This window comes from Helobdella robusta (genome assembly GCF_000326865.2).
Source record: "Helobdella robusta unplaced genomic scaffold HELROscaffold_19, whole genome shotgun sequence".
Lineage (NCBI taxonomy): Eukaryota > Metazoa > Annelida > Clitellata > Rhynchobdellida > Glossiphoniidae > Helobdella > Helobdella robusta.
Window position 1 is genome coordinate 282,994 of NW_008704034.1, and position 13,371 is coordinate 296,364.

General features: G+C 32.9%; 1 protein-coding gene across 1 annotated transcript in view; it reads right to left on the bottom strand.

The window, feature by feature from the left end:
• HELRODRAFT_98742 (hypothetical protein) overlaps positions 1–11,362 on the bottom strand; it is a 35,491-nt gene extending 24,129 nt beyond the window's left edge. Inside the window, exons 1-3 of the mRNA XM_009016629.1 lie at positions 11,065–11,362; positions 8,469–8,642; positions 6,536–6,646 (exon numbers count right to left, since the gene is read on the bottom strand). Coding sequence (XP_009014877.1) covers positions 6,536–6,646; positions 8,469–8,642; positions 11,065–11,227 — 448 coding nt within the window. The 5' untranslated portion in view covers positions 11,228–11,362. The remainder of the gene's footprint in view (positions 1–6,535; positions 6,647–8,468; positions 8,643–11,064) is intronic.
• Positions 11,363–13,371: the final 2,009 nt, after the last annotated feature.

Below are 13,371 nucleotides of genomic sequence, written 5' to 3' on the forward strand. Positions count from 1 at the left end.
GTTATCGCCGATTTAATTAACTTTGTTCGTTTGTTTCTCTACATAGCATCGTATCGTACCGTATTGCAAATCTGTAATTTGAAATTTTAATGACTCACATTATACGCATTTAAAATACTTAACAACTTTTAATTTTATCTAAAACATGTTTTAATTATTAAAAAACTTTTGAAGCTCATTTGTAGCATGATGTCACATTTTTTCAAATGTCTAATCATCACCAGCTCTGAATTTTCGGAGTGGAAATCACAAACTTCCTAATAAGTTATGGACATTTTAAGAATAAGGAGTAGCTTGGAGGCAGTGATGAGGAATGGGATGTTAATTCGTGATGGCGACGAATGAATTGCGATGTGTGGACGATGATGAAAGCAGGCCATGATGATCTTAGTGATAATTTAATACTCACAAGTGTTAATGATTTTTTAAAAAATACTGTGAATATTTTGCTTAGTTATAAAGGCCTTTATAATGTAGATGAATTTTTTTAATTCCTTAGTAACCTTTATGATATATGGAGATGATGATAGGATTAATAATAACTATAATACGAATGAGAAATTATGAAACGTGTTAAACGAGTGTATGTGTTTGTTTATTAACACTCTTTTAGATAAAATTCGCAAATTTTTCGATGAATTAAAAAATCATTCAGATGTAAAAAAAATTGAATAACTAAATCAAATTTATAAATAATCAAAGACAGCTGCAAAGAAAAAAAACTCACATAACTCTTATATGAAAAAAACCCACAAAAATGAACTCGTTTACCCACCTCTATGCACTACAACCGTCTGGCAAACGAACAAACATGTTCAAATGTTTTTCACCCCATCTCTCATACACCCCAACAAAACACACGCAAACACACACACACACAAATACGCCTTCAACTTCAGCTTATAGAGCAATACAGCAAACATCCTATTTACATGGCAGCATTGATAGGAACAAGCAATCAAGCCAACACTGACTGACTCTCTTTTGATGTATTTGCTCTGAAACTCTACGTACCTCTATGCTATGTTGGATGGACCAAATCAAATATAACAAATTATTTCACACACACACACGCACACACAACACACAAGCCCATGTGCACTATTCAATATTTATATTTAATGTGTTTGTATTAATATTTTTATTTTTTACTCATTTATTTGTATATATACGTATAAATTGTATTCAATTAATTTTTAAATCTTTGCTCGATTACTTATCTACTTATTTGTATTTGTCAATCTATGGACTTGCTTAAATGAATGTATATATATATGTAGGACACAACTTTTTAATTGGAAAAGTCAAATACAAATCACAATGTATTAAAATCACATTTAAAATATTCAGAAGTTTGAGAGAGCAGAATTAATGTAGATATTGAATCAAAATTAAAGAAAACATATCGTCAGTAGAATATTGCAAATGGGTTGGTCACAAGCCTCAAGGTATTGAGAGATGCTATCAGCTAGCTTATGCCAATCATCATTATTTAATATAATTTCAGTGATTGGTCACATTCGTTACATATTCTTTTTCAAACTATTCCTATCACATTATTTTTTGCTGGGCCTACTTAGCTAGCATCGTCACCATCATCGTCTCTCTTCCTCTTCCCTGTTTTCATCATCTTTTTCGTCCTTCTCATCTTTTCTCATTATCATCATCAGCATCATCATTATCTCCCCTCATTATCTTGATTACCCTTTTAATAATCATCATCATCTTCTTCTTTTTTCTTCTTCCACTTTCTCCTTCTCATCTTTTCTCTTTCTCATTATCATCTCTCTTCTTCCTCCTCTTCATCTCTCCTCTTCCTCCTCCTCTTCATCATCATTTCTCCTCATTATAATTTCCAGCAGGCATTAGCATGTGCACGTGTCTTCAGTGTTAATGTTGGCTTCGCTGACTTTAATGCCGTCATAATCAGGTCACATTAATAATAATAATAATAATGGCGGCACGGAAACCAACAAAATGGTTCTGCACTCGTGACCGCCAACTTATTTCTATTCCATTGAACTCGTCAAATTTTCCATCTAACTTGAATTATTACTCTACAAATCCGCACAATGGTTTTTAATTATTCTTGAAAATTCTTTTAAAAACTTAACTCACTCCTAAAACATTTTTAAATGAATGCAGTTAAAAATTTTACAATACCAGTCCTAAATTCTCTCTCTTTTCTCTCTCTTTCTCTTTCTCTCTCTGTAGGTCTCTTTCTCTCTTTTTTTGTACAATAATACATTTACGTACATTAATATTTTTTTTTGGTCGGCTCCTAACAGCACAGCGGCTAATACAAACAGCATCCTAATGACGAAATTACTGCGACTAACGTCCTAACCAGCCGGCAACAGAGTGATTGTGGCAATTATTCGAACAATGGCTGACCTAATGCGGTCTTTGTGGTTGTTGGCGTTGATGTTGTTGGTGTTACTCTTGTTGATGATGTTATTGATGTCGTTGTTACTGTTAATGGTCGTTGTTATTTATAATTATAGGTTGGGGTTAAATAAAATAATTAATTGCTCTCGTTGCTCAAAATATTTTAATTTATTTATTTTTAATTATAATTATTTTTTCGTTTAACAATTGGAAACGAAGTTTTATTACCATTTCTTAAAATTTCTTATTGATAGCTTCCTATGTCTTTTCGGTTTCGCAGTGCATTTTACAAATTAATTCATAATTTTCGTATCGATTAAGTCGCTTTTATTTTTTTTTTAGAAAAAAAGTCTTTTCATGTGACCAGCAAAACAATTTAAAGACGAAAAATTTCTAAAAGTGGATTGTTCAAACATTTTTTTATACAATTCTTTATCAATTTTATTGTATTGTTGAAAAACTTAACTGCTAAACAATTTTATATTTTAATAATCATTATCAGTGTTGTTATCATCAACATATCCTTATATTCATTAATCATCATCATCATCATCATCATCATCATCACCATCAGCATCATCATCATCATCAACAACAACAACAACAGCCTTTTATCATCATCATTATGACCAAAAACAAATCATTATCAACACTACAATAATCTTCCTAAGAAACGTCATCATCATCATCATTATCATCAACGTTATCGTCGTCCTTATCACCATTGTCAACATCACCAACGTCACCATCAACGTCATCATCATCGTCGTCGTCACCATCGTGTAATAGTATGTGTTGTGACTCACTGTCTATATCGTAATGGCCATTAGCTCGGAATCAACGCATCCAGTACGATGTTATCAGCATAATAATCAACATTTTAATCACATCGCTATCATCTGCAGAGTCGTTTCAATTTTTTTATCATTTTATCATTGCTGTTATTATTATTACTCATATGAATATTATTGTCGTCATCATTGTTGTCGTCATCAGCATTCTTCTCATCGACTTGCTCCTAATCATTTTCATCATCGTCGTCCTCATCATCTCTTCATCATCAACATCATCATCATCATCCCCCTCATCATCATCTTCATCCTCCTCTTCCTCCTTATCATCCTCATCATCTTCATCTTTATCTTCCTCATCATCCTCATCATCATATTCATCATCATCATCATCATCATCATCATCATAATCATCATCTTCTTCATCATCATCTTCCTCATGATCATCATCTTCATCGTTATCTTCCTCATCATCCTCCTCCTCGTCATCATCATCTTCATCATCTTCGACATCATTTAAATCAGGTTGGCAATAAACAGCGGACGAATTGGAGCAAGCGAGCAGGCAGGCATGCAAACCACCACCAGAAAGACAGACGTAATGAACATTAATAATATTTCCATCTATGTCCCGTAACGTAATGTAACGCTAAGTAATGGAACGTAACTTTACGTACTGTAACTTTACTTAATGTAATTTAGCTCTACTTAATGTAATGTAGCTTTACTTAGTGTAATGTAACTTACCTAAATGTAATGTAACTTTACTTAATGTAATGTAACTTTACTTAATGTAATTCAGCTCTACTTAGTGTAATGTAGCTTTACTTAGTGTAATGTAACTTAGCTAAATGTAATGTAACTTTACTTAATGTAATGTAACTTTAGTTAGTGCCGATTTAGCGTCATTTGATGATACGAAGCGTTACTTAAAGTGATGTAACGTTATTTAATGTAATCTAACTTTAGTTGATGTCATCTAATGTTACTCTATGTTGGCATAGTTGTTTAGCGTTACTAAATTTGATTTAGTGTTATCTGATGCAACGTAGCGTAATTTTAATGTAATGTTATTTTACTTAATGTAATCCAATATTAGTATTTAGATGGTGTGATATAACGTTACTTAATGTGATTTAACATACTTTAATGTGATGTAATGTGATCTAACAAACTCAACACAGTACAAGCTTGGTGATGTAATGAACTGTAATGTAATGCAATGAAATCGTAATGCTGTGTAATGTCATGTAATGGAGTTTAATGTTATATAATGTAGTTTAATGTCATGCAATTAATGTAACGGGACATAATGTAACGCAGCTAATGCAACATAATGGGATAAGAATAACGCAAGCAGGCACTCAACCAGCAACTTATGACGTAGAACAAACTTCCGTAATTATCACGTGACTTGTTGGCTAATTACCATTGGCTGTCCGATTTGGAACGGATTCACTAATACATATTCAACGACTAATTAATAAATAATAAATTACTCCTACTGATTTGATTAATGTTTGCTAATATTAAAAACGAGATTTATCAATAAAATTTTATTAGTTTTCGATTTTTTTGATATTTTATATTCATTTTTTATATTATTGGCACGTACATTTATTCGAGTTTGAGTTTAATCATCGCAATCGTCCTTCATCACCAGCCAAAAATCTCAATCAAACAAGGTTTTCAACTCTTAACAGACACTAACACTCAAACTTCATCATTGCCAACAAAATCTTTAGATGTTCTACCTTTATAAAATTCATTTGATAATAGGATGACGTCATATGATGGTGAAGATGACGATGATGATGACCAGGTTAATTCAGATGATGGTGAAGATGACGATGATGAAGTTAGTTGATGACGATGACGTAATTTGATCATGGAACGATCGGGTTTTTGTAAATATCACATGGCCTCATCGTCATCTAACTCAATCATCGTCATCATACGGCGTCATCATCATCCCAATCACACGCTGTTCGATGTGTCTCTTCATTCATAATGACGTGGGTTTACTGACGCTCAAACTGCTCAGTTATTTATTTTTACCTATCAATATTTTTATTTTTTTTTATTATTTCATACGATATTTTTCATTTATTTATTTTATTATAAGGTAATATTATTGTTTTGTTATTTTATTATAGAATATTTATTTCCGTTTATTATTATTATTATCAACTATCCACTTTTAACCGTTTCTTCTTATTATTACTGTTACTGTGTTATTTTTGTTGCTATTAGCAAACTGCTATACAAACGACTATTGTTCAAGAATTCGATGTTTATACATGTGTGTGTGTGTGTGTGTGTATGTGTGTGTGTGTGTGTGTGTGTGGTGTGTTTGTGTATATGTCTAGTGTGTTTGTTGTTTGTTTTGTGTGTGTGTTTATTTGAAATGTCTAAGTGAGTGAGTATGTATGTGTGTGTGTGTTTGTCTGATGTTTGTGGGAGTGTCTTTGTTTGTTTGTTTGTGTTTGTGTGTGTGTGTGTGTGTAGGTGTGAATATGTACGTTTGAGTGTGTTTGTGTATGTGTGTTTGTGTTTGTGTATGTGTGTTTACGCTACCAATTACGACAGAAAATTTATGGAAGCGCAAAAGAAAAAAATTAGTTGTCTTATTAAGGAGAACGATACAATCACCACATGCCGCTTCAATCACATTCTGCTATGATGAATCTTGTTGTATCTATTTATCTTTTTGTTTTTTACAGTTTTTTAATTATTGTTCTGTCAATCGATCGATTGGTTGGTTGGTTGGTTGGTTAGTTGGTTGGCTGGCTGGTTGGATGGTTTGTTGGTTGGTTAGTAGGCTTGTTGTCTGATGATTGAATGTTTAGAAGGAAATTTTTTCTTGAAGTATTTTTGTTCGTTCAAATGATTGTGTTATTTGATGGCACATTTAATAATTTCGATAGTACCTATTTTAAAAGTTTCAAAAACTTTATATTTGTTATTTTAAGTAGTTTCAAAATTTATGTATCCAATAATTTCAAAATTGTTAACAACTTTTGAGTTCAGTAAAAAATTACTGAAGTAACATCACGCAAATTACAGGAAACAACATTATCATCAGTAGCAACATTTACAACAAACTTTTGTAAGAACACCAATCACGTCAACAGAAACATCAACAAAACAAACACAAGATAACTAAAAATTAACAACATAACAACGACCAACTTTATTTCATAAAAATTAATACGGCATATAAACAACTACAGCAACTGCAACCACAAGAGCAGCCACTAGATTAGCGGCAACTGCATCAGCCAAAGAAGCAGTAACAGCAGCAACAACAACAAATCACCAGACTAACAACAAAAACAACAACAAAACTAACTGACTTTTAACATAGAGGTTGGCCCCGTACGAGTAGGCCACACCGACGCTGTTCTCGGCGACACATTCGTACTTACCTTCATCGGACGTCTCAACTGTTTTTATGATCAGTCGACCTGATTGTTGTTGTTGTTGTTTGTCGCAAATTATTTATTTATTTAAAATTGTTGCTATTTACGTTTTAATATTAAATAATAGATATAGGTGTTTCAGATAAATGCTGGAAAAAACAATTTCTTTTCTAAGTTTTAAAGTTTTTTCAAGTATTAATTATTTAATCAATTGAAAAAGATGAAAGTTGTCAAATGCGAAAAATAGCTGGCGTCTTACAGATTTGAGAGAGATAATGAGTGTGCTGGGAGAGGGTGGGTTGAGATAATTTGTGGAGATGGTGATGAGCTGGGAGGGGAGCTCATTATGAAAATCTCCCGCCGAATTACATCAAAGGTATCTTATTTTTTTACAACATTCTTTTACATGCGCTTGTTTTTCAATTTTTTAGTGTTTTTATTCAATTTTTTTTTGATAATTTAATATTTAGATGAAAGTTTGAAAAAGTATATATATATATATATATATATATATATATATATATATATATATATATATATATATATATGAGTATCAATGGTAATTTAAATAAACACTTGTCTTCAATTCTTCTTTTTTAAGAAGAATAATAATCATTATTCAAATTCAACTGTATTGATGTTAACTTGCTAGGTATGTCTGGATCACAATATCTTTACAAACTTTTATTAAATTCCGAGGTTATATCTTTATCATGTAACATATGCAATTTAAAGAGCAAGAAAAATTTTGAAACAAATTTTTATGATATAACAAAAATAAATACAAAAATAGTGATTCAATGGGTTTCTTTTCAAAGTGTTTAGTTAAGACATTACTTCTTAGGTAATGAGTGTTAATTATTAACAAAGTTAAAATATTTTTATGTTGTTGTGAAAAATAAACTTAATTTAACGAAATTTCTGCATTTACAAAACTTTAAAACAAAACAAAAACATAAATGTTTCTAAATGTTTCAATCGTCATAAGTGGTGTGGCTTTTTCTGAGTTATGCTCTGACATGTATCATCTTGACGTGTGGAGTTTGTATAATTTAAAAAAAAATATCTTAATTCCTGAAGATAAAGTCTGAAATTATGTTTAATGAATTGAAAAAATAAGATTTATTAGCAGAGAACAGCAAGTGGAATTAGATGATGAGATGCATCTTGAGCAATACAGATGGTTAGTTCATGTCAGATCATATCGTTCTCTCTAAATGTCCGTGTAAGTTTCTTTCTCTCTTTGTACGTGTCTTAATGTGTGTGCATTTGTGTGTTTGTTTGTGTGTAAATACATTTGAGATATAAATGTCTTTGTGCGTCTGTCTGTATGCCTGTAAGTGTTCGTTTGATTGTCTGTGAATTCGTTCGTTTTTGTGTCTGTCTGTTTGTCTGTGCTATGCATAGTGCTATGCAAAACAATAAATTGTTTTTGCTTCCTTTTTAACAATTCTTTTTCTAAACATAATAATCTTAAATAACTTGTATAAAATAAATATTCAAAATTTTAAAAAATGGTTAATTTTTACAATTAGTTTGAAAAACTTGAAAACTGGAAATTTCTAAGGAACTCGTTAAAATTTTATTTTGAGTTTCTCCGATAATAATGAGCTCAGATCTTTACGATCTTTATATCTTACGTTCTTGAAGCAATTATCTTACTAGGATGTATCTTACTCGAACATAATTTTTATTTCAACATTGGAAAAAATGTCAGCATCATTAGTACAAACAAATAGAAGTGCAGGTCATCAACATTTTAGTACTTCGTGTCGTAAAATTATTAGAATTAAGGACAAAATTAATAATGACAAATCAACATAGCAGATATTAATTAAATAGAAACCGGGAAGAAATGATTCCGTACCTCCAGCTTCTAACTTCATCCTTGTGGGATCGATGTCGATGGGCACGTAATCCTTGTACCAGGAGATGATGGGAGGTGGGTTTCCTGTGGCTGAACACTTCATGTCCGTTGGCCGATCTTTTTCTGTTGATTTCATTTCAGGGTTCTCGGTGATCTCTGGATAGCCTTGTGGTTCTGCATTTTGTAAATCGTGTTAAGGGAAAATCTCACTTAGGAGTGAGAGACTGAATTGCTGGAAGCTGCAATTATACAATTGTACGTCAAAGTTTGTTTTTGTCTAAAAAAGAAAGTCGAAACTTTTTCTGTTTGTGAAACGAATTTACTTTAATAATAATAATAATAATAATAAGCCGCACAGATCCACTGTGCACACTGTTTCACATTAAACCTTATTTGGGACTTGATAAAAGTGAATAATTCAGGGCGATGATGTTGATGTTGACGGTGATGATGTGATGATGTGATTGGCTTTGTTAATAATAATCCTGACAATAAGAATGCCTGAAGCGATAATAATGGCATTGGCATCGTAAGATTCGTAACACACATTAACTTTATTTTAAACCTTCCAAAGTGCAACAAGTGCACGGCACATATGGAATGTTCTTCTTCTTTGCACGTCAACACACAAACACTCATACTCAGTGATAAAGAGACACACACACCACAAACACACACACACATGCACATACACGCATATATACACAAACACAATAATACAAACTCACACATTCATTCGTTCCTATTTTACATCAGTGCACATAATACTAACAAACACAAAAGAGGAGCTATAACCTCACACAATTCTGTGCACATAAGCACGTATTTACTCAAATGCATGCGTAGACCATTAAACACTCGCACAACACGTACATACGCGAAATCATGCTTAAACGTATGAATCAATACATGAGGATTTATATTGTTGTGTCTAGGACCAATTTATCTTATTTCTACAACTGGGTGGGTGCTGTTTCAGCATGCAAAACAACAAATGCTTCAAAAATTTTGTTCTCTTCGTTTTATTAGCTCTCTCTCTCTCTCTCTCTCTCTCTCTCTCTCTCTCTCTCTTCTTTCTCTCCTTCTTTCTTTCTCAACGTTTGTCATTTTTCTTACATTTATTGATTAACTCCCTATCAAAATTTGCTTACTTGAAATGAATACCTTTGAGTGTGTTTTGTAATTGTTCACTTTATCGTTGCTCTCTTTTGAAAATTTTTATCTCTTTATTTATTAATTCATCTTTAAATCATTAACGACGTACATAAACGGAGGCTAAAACCTGTTCAATTTGAATGATTACAGCCCAAATCGTCCCATAAACAAGCAAGAAATTATACAAACGAACAAACAAACAAATTAGCAACTAAACGAACATACAAGCGAGCAAACACATAAACTAACAACGAACGAACGAACAAACAAACAAATAAGCAAAGTTTACAAAACCACTCAATGCGGTGAATGAAGTTTTCAAAGAAGAAGAAAAGACGATGTAGTACTATTTATTTTAAAAGAATAAGAAGTATTTATTTTAATTGACGCAGATTAATGAGCGCATGGTGTCAAGACACGAGGTAAATGTTAATTGATCTCATCTTTTCTTTCTTCTCTCTCTCTCTCTCTTTCTCTCTCTCTCTTTCTCTCTCTTTCTCTCTCTTTCTCTCTCTCTCTCTCTCTCTCTCTCTCTCTCTCTATCACGATCTTTTCTTTCTTCTCTCTTTTTTCTCTTTCTCTCTTTCGTTCTTTTCTTTTTGTATGTTTTTTAAATATGAGTGTGTATGTATTTATGTATGTATGTTTGAGTGTGTCTATGTGTCAACGTGTTAGAGTGTTTAGTGTGTGTTTATTTGTCTTGTGTACCATCATTTTGATTAGTTTGATTCACATGTTTGTGTAATGTTGACTTATAATCTATATTGCATATCGACTATCTTCTTTTTTGTTTCTATTGTATTTTTGAATAATTTTTTCTGGATTCACCTGACTTGAACGTCTGCTACAATGACCATGCTAATAATTTGACCTAAACATTGTTTCTGCTAGGCAAACAGTTGTTAAAAATTTTATACGTATTTAAAAGGTAACCAAATTGATTTAACTACTTGAAAACTTCGTGCAGATGAGCAGATAACGAACATTATTAATTGTTCTAGTCCTATTTGTTCTATAGTTGTGTGGACGGTGCTCAATATTCAAATATATGATACAGTTTTTTAAAGGTTTACATTGCAGTTTTCAACCGTCCTTTGTTACTGCGGTCATTATCGTCTAAATCATCATAATCTGGATACACATATTTTTATAATAAAAAGACAGTTGATATAATTGTTCATGTCTTGTTTTCATATTAGATACAAAAAAGTCAGAACAGTAAACAACATCATAGACAGAAACACAATCAAATAAACGAAGCCAAGGAATGGCGTGAAATAAGTAATTCATCTTTCAATTGCAAAAATGTGAGATAACAAACATAAAATAAAAACAAACACAAAAGAAGAGCGCAAACAGAAAAAAAAACATGTGCGAACACAATCAAACGCACGCACGCACAAACAAACACACACATTAACATACAAACAGACATATCTACTTTCATCTTCCTTATAGACGGAAAGCCTCGCGTAAGTTCTCGCGGCAGGTCCGTTGCCATTCTCGGCCAGACATTCAATGAAGGAATCATCAACCTTCCATTTCACATTCTCAATTCGGAGCACAGATCCGTGTGGGATGGGATAGATCTTCTGCCTCATCATTGACTTTATTTTCTTGCCTGCTTTTTTCCACGTGATGTTCGGGATTGGATTGCCGATTGCCTTGCATACGAAGCTGACCGTGGCTCCGTGGATGACCCTCTGATCGTGTGGCGGGAGGTTGATGACGGGCTCCTCTGTTGGTTTGATTGTTGCGTGGTCAGTGGTGGTTAGTGGTAGTCAGGAGTGGTCAGTGGTGGTCGGTGGTGGTCGATGTTGGTCAGTGGTGGTCGGTCAGTGTTTGATGGACAACGAATACGTGTATACGTGTGAATACGAATACGAATACAAAAGCGTGAAAATATGAATTCGATGTTTATTGAATGTTTCATCTACGGACATTAAAAGTTATTGATGTCTAATTTGGTAATTTTGTGAAAACCATATAAGGAAACAATGCAAGTGAAACAAAAGGAAAAATAGGAAATGTAGATGCATTTTAAATTATTTCCAAGCCAAAGTTTGAAAGAGAATAAAAGTGCAAGAGTCTTTGGCCCTGGATGCTATTGATGTCTGCACGGGAAATTAAGCCCTCAAACAATTCAACAGATAAACGCCATCAAATATTCATGAATTAATTATTGAATAACATCAATAATAAACACGTCTACAAAACTACATCAACACACATACATACACACGCACGCAGACACACACACGCACACACACACACATACCAATAATAAAAATGTTCACACGCATGTGTGTGATTCATATTTTCATATAAATTTCTACATATAAACTGCATGCGTTCATTCAGCAGACACCTCCAGACAAAAATGTGCGCAGACAAAATGTGATGGCTTGATTGATGAAATGCTCTGCCTGTGTAAATAGCCATCAACATAATTGAATTTGTCACTCACACTAGCGCAAAAAATGCATGTGCGCAAACTTACATTTTCACACACATACACACACACACACACACGCACACACACACGCACACACACACGCACGCACATGCGGTCCAATAAAAAATGAACTGAGATGACGAATGAATGAAAAAATTTGTCCCCGGCAAACAATCTTTCTTGAAGGAAGATAGTTGAGATAAATATTTTCCTGCATTAATACAATCCATCATGCCAATCATCATCATCATCAACATCAACATCATCGTCATCAACATCATCGTCAACATAATCATCGTCATCATCATCAACAACAACTTTTCGATCATCACCATTATCATTACTGCCATCTATCATTATTATTATTATTATATTTTTAGAATTATTATTATTATTATTGCTAACATAATTGTTTCTATTGAAGTTCATTGTTGTGTTTGCTCATTCGAAATAATGCAAATTGATGTGCGCACTGCAAACAATGACTTTTAATACGGGGAAATGTGAATGCACGCACACGTCACGCATACGTTGTGCGTTGTAAGTGTAGGCTGCGTGTGCGTGAGTGTACACCGTAAACATGTTTTGTATGTATAGTGTACACTTTGTGTACGCAGGCTTTACATGCGGAAACAAAGTTGAACTGACCTGTTTTTCTAATTTGTTTAAATGTATATAATTCTTCCAGTTTGGTACGTTATAGATGAAAATGCTTGTTTTTTTCAATAAAATGTTTTTAAACACAAGAATGTGTGTGTTTGTGCGTGTGTGTGTGTGTTAATATAATCATTTGTATATGTGCAATTGTGTGTGCGTGCGTGAAGAAACCATTTAATACAGTTGTATGTATTCCTGAACGAAATGTAACGAATGTATTTTCCTTAATCATCTGCGCATATCAGGCAGTATTTATTGGAAGGGAGCCATTGAGACTACCAGCGAAGTTTCGAACATTACTCATCCTATTCCCCTGGCCACCATACATTTCCAATGGCATCTGCCACTCCCCTATACTGGCGAAGCACTTCGCAATCATCTTCTTCATCTGTCTCCTTTTTAAATCCTATCACATTATTCATGACAATTACTTTCACATCTCAGAAGTAAACTGGTAAACCAATACATCTACCCAAATTATTTATTGTGAGTAAATCATTTATCGATTATTATTTTTTCTACAAGATTAAGTGTGTGTTGTGTGTGTAATTGTGTATATATGAGTGAGTGTGAGTGTGTATGCGTTAGTGTGTAGTATGTGTGTATATATGAGTGATTGTGTGTGTGGTGTGTGTG